The sequence below is a fragment of the Petromyzon marinus genome, chromosome 27, assembly GCF_048934315.1.
Source record: "Petromyzon marinus isolate PM22_M1 ecotype Great Lakes invasive population chromosome 27, UKy_Petmar_22M1.pri1.0, whole genome shotgun sequence".
NCBI lineage: Eukaryota > Metazoa > Chordata > Hyperoartia > Petromyzontiformes > Petromyzontidae > Petromyzon > Petromyzon marinus.
The window spans coordinates 2,733,218-2,752,458 of NC_133693.1; the positions used below are offsets into that span (position 1 = coordinate 2,733,218).

At 46.0% G+C, this 19,241-nt stretch overlaps 1 protein-coding gene and 1 long non-coding RNA gene across 3 annotated transcripts in view; one reads left to right on the plus strand and one right to left on the minus strand.

The window, feature by feature from the left end:
- LOC116946641 (arf-GAP with SH3 domain, ANK repeat and PH domain-containing protein 2) overlaps positions 1–10,908 on the minus strand; it is a 109,347-nt gene extending 98,439 nt beyond the window's left edge. Inside the window, exon 1 of one of the 2 annotated variants that reach the window (XM_076070011.1) lies at positions 10,397–10,908. In XM_076070011.1, coding sequence (XP_075926126.1) covers positions 10,397–10,522 — 126 coding nt within the window. In that variant the 5' untranslated portion in view covers positions 10,523–10,908. The remainder of the gene's footprint in view (positions 1–10,396) is intronic. The other variant, XM_032961755.2, reaches the window with a different exon arrangement.
- On the plus strand, positions 1,186–18,489 carry LOC116946644 (uncharacterized). The gene is made up of 4 exons (XR_004403587.2): positions 1,186–1,599; positions 6,038–6,124; positions 11,756–12,201; positions 15,215–18,489. It is a non-coding gene; the product is annotated as an uncharacterized LOC116946644 (long non-coding RNA).
- The last annotated feature ends 752 nt before the right edge of the window (positions 18,490–19,241 follow it).

The following is a 19,241-nucleotide window of genomic DNA, read 5'->3' on the forward strand; positions in this document are numbered from 1 at the left end:
AATCCAAAAGTTGTAGATCACTACATATATTGTCAGTCACCAAAATGTAAATGTAGAAGTGCCATTATTACACCTATTCGTGCCGTTTGCCAGGTTCACTGCCGTTTCCCCCTCTGCGGAAACTTCGCAGTTAAAGGAATAGGAACCATTCCGAGAAGTGCTGGTGTGACGTAGCATTATACACTGGCATATTTACACCACTTTATATGGTAAACAAACGATTTGGTGATGCTGCTGCTGCATTTGCAGTGGTAAAAAAGCACAATTAAAAAACCACAAACCCCCTCTAACATTCATCAATAACATTGTGCCCTTAAAATATGAAAAATATTGAGCAATGGCACTTCCTCACATCACATGATACGGTAGATATTGTGTCCGGTAGATTACCAACAAGAAAAACTTACTATTATTACAGGTCAGAGTTACCTGGTTCAACGTTTTCCCAGATCTCAAATTTAATCTGGCTGGACAAAAAAAAGATTGTAATAGAGGCTTCGCAGAGCATGGACATTCAGTGGCAGCATTATGTATGAAAACAAAAATACTCAATTAAAATTATCACATTTATCGGAACTGTGGAGTGCATGCCTATGACCTATTCACCCGTGAATGCAACCAAGCTTGTCAGATCTTGGAAGCTAAGCGGCTTTGAGCTGGGACAGCGCCCATCATGCGTAACAGGCCATTATAGGCTGCGTGGCTTAGGTGGTGAGCGGCAGATGGCAGTGCAGTCGATTCCATTGTTGTGCTGCACTTCTGTGCTCCTATATCAATGCTCCACTGCCTTCACTAATCCGCACTGACCAACGTGGTGCTGTGCGGTACAAATAAAACCCACGAGCTGTGTGATATGGGGACGGCTTCATCCAGCAGTGGAATGACTAAAAGCTGAATTCGTACATGTGTAGCGCATAAGATCGGCTGACCAAATGCATAAAATTGTCATCAATTACGCAATTACCATATTATGTGGATTATAACGCACTTTTCTCCTCTCCCTGTATTTTAGAACCAAAGTCAGGGGTGCGTCTTTTAATCCAGTCGCTGTGCGCGGTTTTGTGCGAGACCAGAATTGTAAAACTTCATGGACATTGTGGAAACAAACACGGGGTTTCGGAGCGCATCTTACTTTCCGATGCTCTCTTATAACCCAGAGAATACGGTATCCCGTGCGGTCGTCAATCCGTCTATTGTTCTAGCTGTCAGCCTTGTTGTCTATTCGGTCACTCTGATCTGTGCTGCCACCGCTGCCGGGGTTGACAGGCGCGTGTTGTAGTGTGGCGGCAGGGCCTCGCATGCTGCACGCCGACTGCGGTGGATTCCAGCGCATATTGAGTGAGCGGGGGTGGCCCCGCTCACTCAATATGCACGGCAGCCATCAAAGCCTGGCAACAGCCCGCAATGCGACTGCGGCTCAACGACGGAGACACGTCGCCCGAAACAACGCCCGGGCGCTTCGCTCGTACGCCGGCGTCGACGTCGCGCAACCCAACACCCCAGCCGTACGAAAGAAGAAACCGACCAACAATGGCGCGGTGGCCACTGGGGACGTACGTTTGGATTACGGGGACGGAAGGAGTGCGCTAAAGGATGCAGGCAAGAAGTGCCACGGCAAATCGGGCCACACACAAGCACTTGCACGCTCATAGGGGTTACACAATACAGTACTGTAACACCAAAAGGTAGCCGTCATAAAAGAGGAAATAATGCGGAAAAAACACGTTGATATAAATACGTCACGGGAAGGGAAAGAGACAACACATGAACTATTGGATGTGTGTTGCTGCTGTTTCATTCGCCAATGAACAAATCATCCGGAATGCACCCAATCTCATGAGTGCTTGCAGGCTAAGCAATGTTTAGCCTTGGATAATGCTCGGATGGGTGATCGCCACACGTAACAGGTAACACAGGATGATCGCATGGCCACATTATGAGGCAGCAAATGGGCAGTGCAGCAAAATCCACTGTTGTGCAAATACTACTCAAGCATCTGTGTTCTCCACCTTCGCCAAACCCACACTGACCAGCGAACCCCGCAAGACCCGCATGGCCAGGGTAAAGCTCTCATCCAGCAGTGGATTGACAAAAGGACAAGCTGAGTTGTATTCAATCCCTACTTGCCTTTCCCAACTTGGTCGTGTGAACCTTCGGGCTTAACTCTCCCCTCTCTCAAAACAAAGGAATACGCCCACTCCCTTTCACTGGCACTGTGGAGAAAATCATCAACAACGTCGGCTTAAATGTGCAGGAACGAGGGGTGGTGCAGTGGTTAAGCGCACTGGTCTATAGAACCAGCGACCTGAGTTCAATTCTACTGGGCGACATTTGTGAAGCTACTGGACATCTGTGAAAAAAGAGCTTAATAGCTCATCGGATTCATCCAAAATAATACATATTCTCATTTTTATTCTGAATACGCGGCCATGGCTAAAATCAGTGGTGAGTGAAATCGGAATGGTCATGGGCGTCGCTTCCCCTACCCCACCCAACCCCCTTTCGATAAACCCACACGGAGCAGCGTATTGAAGTTATGGTCCAACAGTCCAATAGACCCCACATGGCTGAAATGGAACGGGGGAAGCCTTCATCTAGCAGGGGAATTTGACGAAGGCTGTGAATGATTGATTAAAATTAACCAACTAGTACCGCTCCTGATTTAGGTGGCTCAGCGGTAGAGCGAGCGGCGAGCGATTGGAAGCGTCGAGAATTCAAATCCCGATTGCAGGTTGACTCACCCCATCATCCCGCCGGGGTCGATACAAATAGAGCACCACTTATGTTGGAAGGTCAACAGTGGTTGTCCTATTCATAAACTCACCCCCCCCCGCCATCGTAATGTGGAATTTCCTCCAATGGCTTAGGAGAGCTGTAAACAGGAGATGAGTGACACCACGTGAATTGCTAAATTGAGCAAGGAATCACTTTTGAATACTTTCGTCTAAAATGTAATTCGTGTATTTTATTTTTTATAACCAAACAAATTGTTAACAATTGTGTTGCTTTTTAATGAGTGAACAAGGGCTAGAATGATGAAATTGCCATGCGAAGTAAATGCTCACGAAGCCGGTGGAGAATTAGGTCCCAGGCAAGCACTTCCCCGAAACGCAGAGTCACTCAGTCATGTGATAACGACACTGTATGTTCAATCGATCAGGTACGTGGTGGCGATTCTTCTTGCAACATAATGGACATGCTACAGGAAGGAAACGTGGTAACCCCCCCCCCTTCCCCCAGAAAGATAAATTTCAATGTTTTCGTAAAAAAGTTATTTCAGGAAGCAATGTTGCAATTAATGTCACATGCAGTGTTATGCTCGTAACACAATTAACAAACGTAATTTTTTTTATTTCCCCGAAGACACATTACATTTTTTATGGATTTGTTGATGGCCAACATGTAGTACATGTACAGTTCCTTTATCATTCAACTGCTGGATAATGGGAGGGGGGGATTATTTGGCCATACTTCCCCACGCTGGTCAGTGCAGTTTGGTGAAGTAGAGTACTTAATATTTTCCACCCCAATTCTATCCTGATTGTGCTTTTGGAATCATGTCACGGGATGAGGTATCCCTCCTTCAAGTCCCCTCGCGGAGCCGTGAGACCCTCCGTAGTAGATGTCGGCCCACAGGGGTGGATGTCACAGAGCTGTCTCTGAGATCCCTTCAAGTGGCCGCTGGTCTACACAGCGGAGAGCAGCTGAAGTAGGTAGTGTACAGGCACTTTTATTCCAAACAGGGTAGCGGTATCCTGACAGAGGTAGAGTATACGGTCAACACAATTAAACTTTGAGAGCACAAAAAGTTATTCACTCACTTGCATAAATCACCGTTGCCGAGCACAGGCTCAGAGACCCACATACGCCAAGTGGCAGCAACAAACAGCACAGCTGAAGATGTAATATGATGAGTTATTTTTTCTTGAGTTGAGCAAAGCATATGGTGGTGGTGATGCTGCTGCTTTGGCAGTTGATCACAAGCACAAATAACACACAAGTAAAATACATTAATCAATAACACTTGGCCTTAAAAGGAAGAATACAGTATATGAAAGGTAACGTTTCGGGCAATGACCCTTTTTCTGAGCACACAAGAGAAGCCATGGAGAGTGGAGTTGGAGGCTGCACTTTACACAATGAAGACTCATGAGCATGACAACTTGTTAAAAGAGACGAAGGGATGGAATTCTTAAGTGCAGCAGTGCGAGAGAAGGGGGGGGGGAGATATTTTGATCTGCAGTGTGGTGTTTGGACACAGTATGGTGCAAAACCGAGAGCAAGAAGCTAGAAACGTGACTGACAGTTCACCTCGACAGCGAGCACTGTATGTTTTGTATCCATCACCCCACAGGGAACCCGAGGCCAAATTGTAGTGGACCAGGCACGGCGGCATTCCACAGCGCCCACACCCGAGCGGCACCACGTGCCTCCCCCACTCCTTCCACTCTTTAGCCCATACCTGAGCTGAACACCTGGCACCCTGCTGCTCTCCACCTCGACCCTCCTTCCCGAGCATGCAATCACCCTCCCACTTCAGCCAACCCCAACACAGCTCCCACTAATCCATCCAAGTGCCCCTCTACCCTCCCCCACCCCATCACCCAACTACCAACCCCACCTCCGCATTATCCATTCCACCCCATCCTCATTTTCCGTGTCCCCCCACCCACCCATTCAGCACAATCATTTAAGACACTCAACCGACGCAGACGTACAAGCCCAGGAACCACCTCCCTAACCACTCCACAATGATCCCTTCACTCACCAGCTTTCACTGTGCCTCCAATTGGCGCGCAAAGCAAACGCGAACCGTGTTGACATTTCAAAATGCAAACGACGCTGAGACTGCTGTGGCTCCCATGATCGTGATGATGCCCTCTCCTGCGTGGTGGCGAAGGTGTCACGCCAAGGACAAGTGGCTGTGTTGCGAGCTGTGTGTGCATGCATCAAGGTCTGGCTTTCCGAAAGGTGTCCACAAAAAAAAACACCTCCCAGGATATTTATTTTGTTTTCTTCCGACAAGCAAACTTGAATTTGAATGTAAACGTCAGTACGAACACGTCGCATATCCGACTGGCTGGGGGAATGAGGTTTTGGCAGATGTGTGAAAAAAGAGTCGGATATGTGGATATCTACAAAACTATAGTTACACCGTGCACAAATAGTCCTATGGGTGTGGACAGTTAATTGGTCATGGCGGATATGATGGTTGGGGTCTGCGACATTGTACTGTATCTTGTTTTTACAGCAATTAGTTTGTTCCTGTATGTGGCATTGTTGAAACGTTAATTGGCTCCTCTCACGAGCTCGCAATCACACGTCTTGCGTGAAATGTATTGCTAATTGAGAGACATCACTTACATTCTGGGGGTATATTATAACAAGCCATGAAGTCCTCCACATGTGCGAAGGCATTAAACTATCTTATAAATTAAAGATATTTGTGGAAAGGTGCGCTACGAACCCGGCCACGACCAACATTAGTTGCGAGTGATATACGAAGTGGTCCTGGGCTCTCAACCCTTCAACCATCCACGCTGACCAGCAAGGGTTAAGAGTGTGGTTAAACAACTCTGCAATGCCTGTGAGTGCCGTGGGGAAAAAGCCTTCATCTCACTCGCCAGTGCATTTAAAAAAGGGGCTACATGTGGATGCTAAACTGTACATAACGTCTTCTTTGGTTCTTTCGGTAAAGTCACGTAGAATGAGAATAAAATAATAAATTGATAAAATAAAAATAAAATAAAATAAAAATAAAATAACACAATAACGTGTCGGAGCAAGAGATTTCATAACTGCGCTGAATATTATCCATGGCAAATGTAGGGTCCGCGGAAACTCCTGTTATCCGCGGCCCAATTTGCTTCCTATTATCTGCGAATTTACCCCCCGATGCACAGCAAAGTGGCTTCCTAATGCTCAGGTTTTTTTTTTTCTCCCCACGGATAAGAGTAGCCGTGCGGCAAATGAATCCTATTAATCGCAGGGGTTATCTCGTGGATAAGGTGGAGTAAAATCATGCATATCCTTCCAGATACTGCCCGCACACCCATGTGTAATCGCGGGCAAGAGGCGTTCCCCTACATACCACAATCGCAGGAGACTTCAGTGCAAAGGATAGGTAAGAGGCACAGAGACAACATGTAAACAAAAACACACTCAAACATGGGCGAATGCAAGTTGCAACCTCCCCCGTGGCTGTTCCTCGGCCGCTTTGAGCGTTCAAACATCGCTAATCTGGCTTTCCAGACTAAAAGTGTGACCACAAACAGGATGATCCGTTTACAGATACCCCACTAAAATAACATGGTGGGGTGGGTAGGGGGGGCGAACTTAACCGAGAGAAATGTTTGTTTCAAAGCCTCTACACGTGTCTCACAAATCTTGACAATTCTCAATAGACGATATTCCCGTAGTCTGATGTTTACGACGGACTTTCTCTCCGTCTTTTGCAGCAAACGTCCTTAGGTGCCGTCTAATAATCTGGTAGGTGAGTGTGCGTGTGAGACGCCAACATTGTATCATCGATTTGACACTGGATACCGCTAGTCCGGAGTGGGTCTTTCTTTCCAGGGTGTCTGATCATCTGGAAAATACGGATTATATATCATTGAACACCACTGTGCAACATATGGAACCATCGTTTTGCTAAACTTCAATCACCGAGTGGCACAACAATCCGCTCGGAATGAGGTTGCGAGTTCAAATCGTGGTTGAGGTTTGACTCGGTCCATCATCTCTGCCGGGCTCACATTATAGACGAGTACCACTTCGTGGGGAAGTCAACATTGTTTGCCCTACGGATAGACTCGGTCAAGCCATAGGAAAGTGGGATTTCCACAACTGTTCCGAGACGGAGAAGAGGAGATAATGACCGCCTCAAATGCGCATTTGAGCAAGAAAGTCACTTGGACTACCGGGTTGAAAATGGGGTTATTGGGAACTAGTGGGGGTATCTATGATTATAGATCATCCCCTGTATTTTGACACAAATGCTGCGTTGGTAGTGGTGCGCAAACCCTAAAAGGAAAAATATACGCAGGCGAAATTTTGGGCAATGTCCCTACTTTATAGGACATCAATTAGAAAGGCCAGAGAGACACAATGGATTATGGCGTTCTCTGAATCTAAAGCTGTTTGAGACGAGGCTCTAAAGAAAGCCGTCTCTGGTGTGGACCAATCTGTTTCAAATACAATGCATACATTACCAGAGCATGTTTACCGCAAGTTATGTGTGGTTAATGCAGACATGATTCTTATATTTTGATATTGGCAAGAAAGGTCCGATGATATAATGGATAAGAGTTGGAGACTGCACTTTACACCATGGGGTCTGCTGATTAGTAATATTTGTTTTATGTTTCCTGATAAACGCGTTTAAATCGGCATATAAATGGCTAGCTATTAGTAGTTATTGAGTAACACACAGCCTTCAAATGATCAAGAATGTATGCATCTTGCAGTGCAGACCCACAGCAGACCATCCCAGTCGTCTTTCCTACGGCTTCCCACCGCTTTGTTGATAATTGTAACACAGAATGGCGTGAATTCGTCAGTTCCCAGCGAAAAAGTGTCCTGGAAGGCCCAAATCACTTACTTAACCGGAGAAATCTGGACAAAACCTAGAATTACTATAAAACGTTCAGTACAATGAGAACGTAAAAAGGAAAATACATAATCATGCCCGCCTTCATTGATGGCATTTATGTTAAATTAGTGTCCCTTTCAAGAGGGTTGTTACATCACCCGATCTTCTCAACAGCTATAACTCGGTGTGAAAACATTAAACAAAGCTTGCTGCAGGAATTCATATTCTTGGTTCTTTCGGTAAAGTCACGTAGAAGGGTAACAAAAAAATAATAAAATAAAAATCATTATTATATTGCTTCCCTTCTACGTGACTTTACCGAAAAAACCAAGAATATGAATCCCTGCAGTAACGAAAGCTTTAAATCAAAATCTTGCTGCAGGAGTTGTATGACCATGGTGCTGTGTTTTTCTTCTTTGGTTCTTTCGGTAAAGTCACGTAGCATGTGAATCAAATAATAAATTGATAAAATAAAATAACACAATAAAATTTCTAACGACGTTTCGGCCACAACACAAGCGGCCTTCATCAGGTGAGTCTCGTCCCTTCACCTGATGAAGGCCGCTTGTGTTGAGTCTCGTCCCTTCACCTGATGAAGGCCGCTTGTGTTGTGGCCGAAACGTCGTGAGAATTTTATCGTGTTATTTTATTTTATCAATGTATTATTTTATTCTCATTCTACGTGACTTTACCGAAAGAACCAAAGAAGATGAATCCTTGCAGTCACGAAAGCTTTAAATCGGTGCTGTGTTTGTTTGATGTCCCTAAAGATGTACGCTCGTCAATTCGTAACACAACAATACGGATGTGGCAAGGAGGCAGCAGCCCGTGGTGCCAAATAAAAACAATCGTGGGGCTCCGCACGCTAACACTTGGGTTAAGTCAAACACAAATATCCTCCCTATCGTCTTTAACAGACTGCTGGGGCGATGGGGTGGTCTGGTCAACACCACGCCGGACCGCCTTTGTCTCCCCAGTGCTGATGTTCACACACTGCACTAGGTACTAAATTTAAAGGCTGAGCCGACCTAGGGGAGACCCAGGACCGCTTCGGAGTCAACATAGCATTTGCCGCCACTGCCGTGAGCGGGAATCGAACGAATGCCGTCGCCGACGTGGAGTTCAAAGCACAATAGCCGAGTGCGCCAACCACTGCGCCACCGCTCCGCACCGCAACGTTACGTAGACTGCACCGTGTGTCAACGTGTAGACTGTACCCTGTGTGTCAATGTATAGACTGTACCGTATGTGTGTCAACGTGTAGACTGTACCCTGTGTGTATCAACGTGTAGACTGTACCGTGTGTGTATCAACGTGTAGACTGTACCCTGTGTGTGTATCAACGTGTAGACTGTACCCTGTGTGTGTATTAACGTGTAGACTGTACCCTGTGTGTGTATCAACGTGTAGACTGTACCCTGTGTGTATCAACGTATAGACTGTACCGTGTGTGTATCAACGTGTAGACTGTACCCTGTGTGTATCAACGTATAGACTGTACCGTGTGTGTATCAACGTGTATACTGTACCGTGTGTGTATCAACGTGTAGACTGTACCGTGTGTGTATCAACGTGTATACTGTACCGTGTGTGTATCAACGTGTAGACTGTACCGTGTGTGTATCAACGTGTATACTGTACCGTGTGTGTATCAACGTGTAGACTGTACCGTGTGTGTATCAACGTGTAGACTTGTACCGTGTGTGTATCAACGTGTAGACTGTACCGTGTGTGTATCAACGTGTATACTGTACCGTGTGTATATCAACGTGTAGACTGTACCGTGTGTGTATCAACGTGTAGACTGTACCGTGTGTGTATCAACGTGTAGACTGTACCGTGTGTGTATCAACGTGTAGACTGTACCGTGTGTGTATCAATTGCGTGTGCCAACACTTTCACTACTGTATGAGGAGTTGGACACCCCTAGCTGCCACTGCTATTCATTGGCGTAAAATAAAATGTTTCGCTCCGGATGACCGCTGCAAAGTATTATCTGTATTTTGATTTAGCGTGCTGATCTTAATGGTGCATTGAAACATTTGATAATCCGACTGATGCTTCTGTTGTTGTGGAGTGACTCATGCAGCCAGCTATGGCTCTAGGATTTGGTGTTACATGTTATTTATGTAGTTTATTGTAACAAAAATTCGGTCACAGTCCCTGTGATCACTGTTACGTTTCAATTATGGCTTTTATTTTTTGGTGATTTCGAAAACGTTTTTTTGGTTTGGACATGTTTTTGTTTATTGTATTACGGAGTTAGACTGATGGCCTTAATCTTAGTTGTCTTGTGGTTGTTGTTGTTTGACTTGCATCCCACTGGGATTTTATGCACACAGCGTTGGTGGACGGTGCTTTTTTCAGGAATATTTTGCTGTTTTTTTCATGGATTTTCTGTTTGCACAGTCACACACAGTCACTTTAAGATGTTTTTCTTGTTTTTTTTTTGTTGCGGTTGCACCCGATTCAAGAGCCGAATGGCTCACAGGGCTATACCAAAATAAATAAAACTGAAACTGTACGGATCATCGTGTATGTGTGTACGGTTAGTGCATCACCACTTCTACGGCGTAGCATCGCGTATAGATTTAGCCTAAGGAATGCATGTGTACAATCTATACACTATTTGAATACTCGGCCATGCTTGATCCACTGCTGGATGACGACGACCTCCCCCAAGCCCGCCTAACCAAGTAACAATCCACCCGGCATGCTGATTACGTGTTTACACACGGTGTGTTTTTGAACACTTGACACGCAACACACTTGACACAGCAACAACACCACCACCACGACACTCACCTCCTCCACGGCACTGACTGAGGAGCGGCACATGTTCATCTTGGTGGTGAAGGTGGACGTGGTGGGGGAGCTGTAGTCCTCCAGCGTCTCGCTCACAAAGTCGGGGACGGTGATGTGGTCTGGCATGGCTGCTCCTTCTTCGCTCCTTTCGCCGACGAGCTTACAATCTAAATGATTATCCCTGGCGATCAACGCGAAATCTCTTTTTTGTTAATGTATATTATTATTCTTCTTCACTGTTCCTCTTTGCGAAGTTGGCCTTCCTTGCTCAAAAAAACCCGCCAGCCAAGTCAGCCAGCAAGAGGACCCCGGTTGTTTCCAGCCACTCTCGGTAACTCCTCCTCCTCGGTTGTCTTTATCCTCCTCTTCCTCCTCCTCCTCCCTCTCTTCCACCACACTGGGAGTGTGTGTGGCTTGGAGGATTCGTGAGGAGGGTGATGGGTGAGTGAGTGAGCGATGGTGGGAGGAGGAGGAGGCGGAGACCAGTTATGTGGAGGGGGGTGGGTGGGATGTGTGGGATGTGTGGTGATCTGGGACACCCGGTGGGTGGATTGAGGTGGTTATTAGCGGTGTTTGGCGAGAGAAATTACTTTGCCTCGGATTGTAAACACAGTGAGTCGATGTCGCCGCCACGCGGCCTCGGTGCAGAACGAGAAGATCGTGGAAGGGGATTTGTCGACGTGCTGCCACACGTGGGTTGGGACCGCAGTGCACCCACCTCGTGTCCACCACCACCACCACGTCCTTATTGATGTGTCAACACGACGGCATTGTTTTCTGAGCTCATGCGGTGGTTGGCTATGAACGCCTATGAGCCAGCACTGTGGTGGCGAGGGTCACTGAACGGATGTTGTGAAACTCCCTTCCCGTTAGGCGTCGAGGAAGGTGCCCAAACGCCCGTGGCTCGTCGCCAGGGGAATGGGGGGGACAGCAACAAAATGTTTTAATCTGACAGCGGTTCTCAAACCTGTTTTGGGGGTCGTCCATAAATGACGTCACGCGATTTTGGAGGATTTTTTACCCCCCCCCCCCCCCCGGTCACAAAAAGTCAGACCCCCCCCCCTCAAATATGACGTCACAAAGCTCTGCCCCCTCCCCCAAAACCATATTTCCATTTTGAAAATAAAACATGCTTCAAATCGCTTTAAACTATTATCATCGTGGTGCGTATTTAATGTGGCGCTGCACTCTGATGTTGTAGGAGTGTTGTTATAACGATTCTATATTTGATGTTGTAGGAGTGTTGTTATAACAATTCTATATTTAGTTAAAGTTGCGCATTTTGATGTGACGTCACATTTCAACCCCCCCCCCCTCATTGTCACACATCGTCACAAATGTCTGACCCCCCCCCCCCAGGTGCGTGACGTCATTTATGGACGGCCCCTTTGGGATTGCACCCTCCAATGAAGACCACTTTATAGTTCGTCCTACACCATCATTTGAGGATCACTGGTTTAATGCGAGCAAACTCTAGACGTCTTTTTGTCGTTGTAATGGAATTCATCTTCAAATAAATATCACTGATTAATTTTGTCTAATTCTATTTGCAATAATGCGTCTCCTTAATCATTTGTGTAAACATGTTTGCACTGGGCACCGCGAGCCTCACTCGTCTAGTATTGCTCCCACTATCTAACAGTGTTGAGATTCTCTGTTCAAGAACCCCTGTGACAGACCGGATCGAGCCCTCGCCATGTCTGTGACCCGCTGCCGTTGACCTCTTGCCGGCACTCCGGTCACGACCAGTGCCACCCTCGCTGCATCCCGGTGCCCCGGTGGCCAGATGTTTACAACCTCTCTAGGTATACAGGAGGTCGTGGGTTCGACCCCGACCCTGACGCCTGCTGCTGTACATTTGGAGTTTCAGTGCCTCTCTCTCATCATCACGGTGGCTAGGAGATGTTAACTACCTCGCCTGGTACACAGGAGGTCGTGGGTTCCATCCCAACCCTGACGCCTGCTGCTGCTGTATATTTTGAGTCTGCGTCTCTCTCTCTCCCCCCGTGGTCACGCGGAATTCTCTCCGGTTTTCCCCTCCATATTTAGAATCAACGCGCGTTTAGACCAACTTCGTTGAGCTATCATTTGTGGCCAGGTCGCTTTTGAAAAAAAAAGAGCTACATATAGCTCAGTGGGCCTTTGCCTGGTAAAAAAATATAATAATTTAGTGTCGTCTGTGCCACCCCACCAATCACGTTGCCGGCTACGGACGCGGTGATGTGAGCTCGAGGTTTGGTGATGTGACCTCGATGGTGAACCGGTGGAGCCCCAGGGGTGGCGAGCTGGAGGCGATGGTGTGCGACCCGGTGGTCACTGCCGGATTATCGTAGTAGCAAAAGTATCTACATATGCTAAAGGCCCCCGCACTTTCAAAGCCCCCGCGCTAAACGCTTTCCAGCTATCAATTCCGGTTCAGTGATTCTGCATTTGGTCTATTACTATAGTACTATACCGCCTTCGACTTTTATGAACGACTGGGTGTTTAAGGGGCCGCCCATAAATGACGTTACGCACCTAAGGGGGATCAGAAATTTGTGACGATGTGTGACGAGGAGGGGAGGGGGGGAGGTTGAGAAATGTGACGTCACATCAAAATGCGCAACTTTAAATAAATGTAGACAACACGTTCTACTTAATTAAATAGACTTTTTAAATAAATGTTTTCTCCTACAACATCAGAGTGCAGCGCCACATTAAATACGCACTACAATGACAATAGTTTAAAGCGATTTCAAGCATGTTTTATTTTGGCAGAGCTTTGTGACGTCATATTTTAGGGGGGGGTCTGACTTTTTGTGACGTCGTGTGACGAAGGGGGGGGGAGAGTCAAAAATCGTCCAAAATCGCGTGACGTCATTTATGGACGGCCCCTAAGGCTAGCGATTTGTCGTATTATCTGGCTGTATAGCAAATGAAAAAATACATTTACTTTACTGTGCAAGTAAAAAAAATTGTGTTTAAATATTAACGGTTTTTTGTTTAATTTAGTGCCCCTCTATAACATTAGCTACAGGCCCCGCACTGGCTAAATCCGGCATTGGCCGGTAGTGCACACAGCACCAAGGACGGTTTCCGCTCGGTTGCACCCCTTGCTCGCTCACGCCCGAGTGACGGAATCGCCATCCCCTATTTAACCACGCATTTCAATGCACTGGTTGGAGACGTTTTAATGTGGAACGTCTCGCATCGCGACCCGCTCGCTGTTTTGTGACGTTCCACTTCAGTCGTGCCACGGGGGCCAAGTGGTACCATCGGCTGGTCTACCTCGTGTTGATGAGCGAAGGGGTTAGCTTCGTCATACCATCGGCTGGCCTACCTCGTGTTGATGAGCGAAGGGGTTAGCTTCGTCATACCATCGGCTGGCCTACCTCGTGTTGATGAGCGAAGGGGTTAGTTAGCTTCGTCATACCATCGGCTGGTCTACCTCGTGTTGATGAGCGAAGGTGTTAGCTTCGTCATACCATCGGCTGGTCTACCTCGTGTTGATGAGCGAAGGGGTTAGCTTCGTCATACCATCGGCTGGTCTACCTCGTGTTGATGAGCGAAGGGGTTAGCTTTGTCATACCATCGGCTGGCCTACCTCGTGTTGATGAGCGAAGGGGTTAGCTTCGTCATACCATCGGCTGGTCTACCTCGTGTTGATGAGCGAAGGGGTTAGTTAGCTTCGTCATACCATCGGCTGGTCTACCTCGTGTTGATGAGCGAAGGGGTTAGCTTCGTCATACCATCGGCTGGTCTACCTCGTGTTGATGAGCGAAGGGGTTAGCTTCGTCATACCATCGGCTGGTCTACCTCGTGTTGATGAGCAAAGGGGTTATCTTAGTCATACTATCGGCTGGTCTACTGTGCCGTCCATAAATGACGTCACGCGATTTTGGACGATTTTTGACCCCCCCCCCCCCCCCCCCGTGATCACACGGCGTCACAAAAAGTCAGACCCGCCCCTCAAATATGACGTCACAAAGCTCTGCCCCCCCCCCCAAAAAAAACATGCTTCAAATCGCTTTAAACTATTGTCATTGTAGTGCGTATTTAATGTGGCGCTGCACTCTGATGTAGGAGAAAACATTCATTAAAAAGTCTATTTAATTAAGTAGAACGTGTTGTCTACATTTACTTAAAGTTGCGCATTTTGATGTGACGTCACATTTCTTAACCCCCCCTCGTCACACATCGTCACAAATGTCTGACCCCCCCCCCAGGTGCGTGACGTCATTTATGGACGGCCCCCACCTCGTGTTGATAAGCGAAGGGGTTATCTTAGTCATACCATCGGCTGGTCTACCTCGTGTTGATAAGCGAAGGGGTTATCTTAGTCATACCATCGGCTGGTCTACCTCGTGTTGATGAGCGAAGGGGTTAGCTTCGTCATACCATCGGCTGGTCTACCTCGTGTTGATAAGCGAAGGGGTTATATTAGTCATACCATCGGCTGGTCTACCTCGTGTTGATGAGCGAAGGGGTCAGTTAGCTTCGTCATACCATCGGCTGGTCTACCTCGTGTTGATAAGCGAAGGGGTTATCTTAGTCATACCATCGGCTGGTCTACCTCGTCTTGATGAGCGAAGGGGTTATCTTAGTCATACCATCGGCTGGTTGGGCTACTGTTGGTTAGTGCTCAGGAGTTGCATGAACCCATCACAGCTGTGAAAAAGAGCTTCGTAGCTCATCGGATTTCTCCAGGATAAATAAACATTCTCATTCTGATCACAACGTATAGGAAATGTATTATAATCCATAGCATCTAACATGGGCAACGTTACACTCCTGAGTCTGCCTGCATCCTGCGACTGTCCCTCTCCCCTCCATCTACAGATGCCGACATTCATGACGGGGCTGTTGGACAAAATCCATTCGGAGTTCACCTTACACTGGAGCGTCAGCAAGAGCACGCGAGACAGCGAGAGCAAACGATAACAATAAGAATGTGACTCTAGCATTACCATTTACGACATCATCACTACCACCAGCAGCCACCACAATCATCACCGGCATCATCAGCATCACTCGAATTACCAATAACGACATCATCACTACCACCAGCATCACCACAATCATCACTGGCATCATCATCATCACCACCATCACCAGTATTGCCAATAACGACATAATCACTACCACCAGCATCACCACAATCACCACTATCATTATCACTACCATCACCTACATTACCAAAAACGACATCATCACTACCACCAGCAACCACCACAATCACCAGTATTGTCAATAACGGCATCATCACTATGACTAGCATCACCACAATCACCACCATCACAGTCACCAGCATTACCAATAACGACATTATAACTACCACTAATATAATCACAATCACCACCAACGTCATCACCATTACCCAGGAAATTCTCACTGAGTCTGGTGACTCTTTCAGGAATATCTTGCCAAATGTTCACAGGAGGGCAATTATTGCTATGTATAATCCCAATTGAGCAATTTGCGGGTATTATTTTTTTACATTGGGATATTAAAATACATTATTGAGTTTGTCGGGCGGCTCGGAGGTCAGAGAGCTGAGCTAACACGTCTGAAATTCACGTTTTGTTAATCATCATTAAAGTTTAAACACGTGCATTGTACAGCTTACTTGGTGGGCAGCAGAGGGCAGTGTAGCTCAATACTGTACAGTGCTCCCTCGTCCATGCATCTCTCCATTATAAACCCACACTGACAAACGTTGCTCACTCAGTATGGTCATACATCTCCCACTTCCCGCACACCGTGGTATTTAGTGGTCGCTCGGCCACCAACAGGGCCCTTTCTAAATGTACCCCTCCAGGTGTCGAGATTCCCTCGCACCGAGCCCAGGCCTCGTGGACAGGCTGGTCGTCGACATCGAAGGCGATGATCTGTCGAACGTGGGCATCCCCCTGGGGTGGCGAGGCCCACGTACGGTTGGGTTTTTGTTGCAGATCTGATTTCGAATCTCAATCGCAGGGCCAGGGAAGGTGGAACCTTCCGTCTGGGTGAAGACGAGCTGCATGCCCGGATAGGCCCAAATGTCAGGTGTCAGATGAGGTCCTCGATGTTGGCGAGACCAATGCGGGGACGTCATCGTGGCATTTGTGACGAAGGCAGACCACCTGATCCCAAGAATGCTATACAATGAAGATGTACATTTCCCCTGAGTAGTATTTTCCCGCTTCAACCCGTGGTCTCCGTCCATTGCAATGGAGAAACTGCTACATGCGGTGATAGATTTGCCCAATATCTTCAGACCAAAATACATAATATGCGATATATACGTAAATTTAGCAAAATATTTTGAAATACTTAAGTTTGCGGATGAATGTTGACCCTGCAACAACAGCCTTGTGCATTTTTATTTTTCTAATAACTTTTCTATTAAGTTTTGACTTAAAACTTTCGTGACTGCAGGAATTCATATTCTTTGGTTCTTTCAGTAAAGTCACGCAAATAGAAAAAATAAAAACCACGACATTTCGATTGCAACACAAGCGGTCATCATCAGGAAAAGGGGGTTAGCCTCTAAAGGCAAACTGTTTATAAAGGTTTAAAATGGGCATAGCCCAAGTGTCAGCAGCATGGGCGAGGCAGCTGATGTTAATGTGAGTGATGGGTAGCGACGGCGCTGGTGGTGGGTTTCCACCAATTAAAGGGCTGCCAGGTAAAAATTAGCATATTACTGTAAAATCAGTGAGCAGCCTCCACGGCGAGCGCACTGAGGTGGCTATGTTAATGTGAGAGATTAGCATGTTAATGTAAGAGATTAGCGTGTTAATGTGAGATATTAGCGTGTTAATGAGAGATATTAGCATGTTAATGTGAGAGATTAGCATGGTAATGTAAGATCGGCCTCCACATCGATCGTGCTGAGGTGGCTATGTTAATGTGAGAGATTAGCATGGTAATGTGATAGATTAGCATGTTAATGTGAGATATTAGCATGTTAATGTGAGAGATTAGCATGTTAATGTGAGAGATTAGCATGTTAATGTGAGAGATTAGCATGCTAATGTGAGAAGGTTAGCATGTTAATGTGAGAGATTAGCATGTTAATGTGATAGATTAGCATGTTAATGTGAGATAGTATCATGTTAATGTGAGATATTAGCATGTTTATGTGAGATATTAGCATGTTAATGTGAGATATTAGCATGTTAACGTGAGAGATTAGCATGTTAATGTGATAGATTAGCATGTTAATGTGAGATATTAGCATGTTAATGTGAGAGATTAGCATGTTAATGTGATAGATTAGCATGTTAATGTGAGATATTAGCATGTTAATGTGAGATATTAGCATGTTCACGTGAGAGATTAGCATGTTAATGTGAGATATTAGCATGTTAATGTGAGAGATTAGCATGTCAATGTGAGAGATTAGCATGTCAATGTCAGAGATTAGCATGGTAATGTGAGATATTAGCATGTTAATGTGAGATATCAGCATGTTAATGTGAGAGATTAGCATGTCAATGTGAGAGATTAGCATGTTAATGTGAGATATTAATGTAAGATCGCACAGTCGCCGCCACGTCAAGGTCGGCATGCGGAGGTGGCTGTATTGGTGTGAGAAATTTAAGCTGTTAATGTAAAATCAGACAGCCGAAAATAACAACTAACACCGGAAAGTGGCAGGATGGGAACATCACAGCCAGTTATGAGTTAAAATGGTTGATCACGTCCTTGCAATGACTGATAAGTTTGTACACATCCTCTCGGTTGAAATTGTGTCTGTGTCTATATATGGATGGCTTCATGAACGAATGTTTGTTGATAGCCAGTGGGTTTGCAAAGTACCTTCGTCTTAGAGAACTCAATTTCGTGTGAGCCCACCGCATTACAATAATGATCAGCCACGGCCCAGGTATTGGTCCTACCGTGTTTCAGATCTGCCTTATGTTCACGAACACGGTCCGAGACATATCGCTTTGTTTCCCCAATGTAACTACTGCCGAAGTATGGTCAGGTAACCAAATGGGCTGTACTGTATGCGAATTAGCAACCCATGTATAATAATGCGTGTTTTCACAGGAAAGTCTGACTGTTTCTCGATACTTTTCTCCCAAGAGGATGTTGTATTGAGATGTTGAATAAATTCCATCAATGAGTGGCATATTGGAGAAAAAAAAGTGTGTGAGAAAGCAGAGGCGAGTACTGTACCTCTAAGAACACCACTCATACACTCAGATAGATTCAAACATTGTTACCTTTGCTGTACTGCCATCTCTTGGCCAGATTCGCGCAAATGAATACAGAACCGTTATCCACAGTGACAGAGGGGTCCAACTTTGTATTATTATCCATGGGGTTATCCGCGGAATTACTCCACGTACCTGGACAAAAATAATCGTGGATAACTGTGGATAACAGGATGCATTTGCCGATGGTCTGCACTAATCCACAACATTTTGCAAATATGAGTTTTATTTTCTTGTGCTTCAACATTGCCATGGATAAACGCAAATAGGTTGCATTTGCCAACAGACTCCACTCATCCGTGAAAAATTGGTGATAGCCATTCCAAAATGCAGAATCAGAAAACCCACGAATGATAGGAAGAATAGGGGCATATATTATGAGTTTTTTTCAGACCATTTAGGAATCGTGAATAACAGTCCTGCAATTGGGATGCAAAGAGCGAAAAGCTTGTATTTGACATCACTATTAGCTTGTTTGCAACACACAGCTGCCGATTAAAGCTACATTTACATGACTCATTATCATAATGATCAGCTATAATGGGAATGTGCTTGTAACGCAAATGTAAAAGTGAAAATCCAGTTGTAAACATCGATTCTTCGCCGAACATTGGCATTCAGTAGTTCATTCTGCATCGCTAACGTAATGCATATTTGCATTG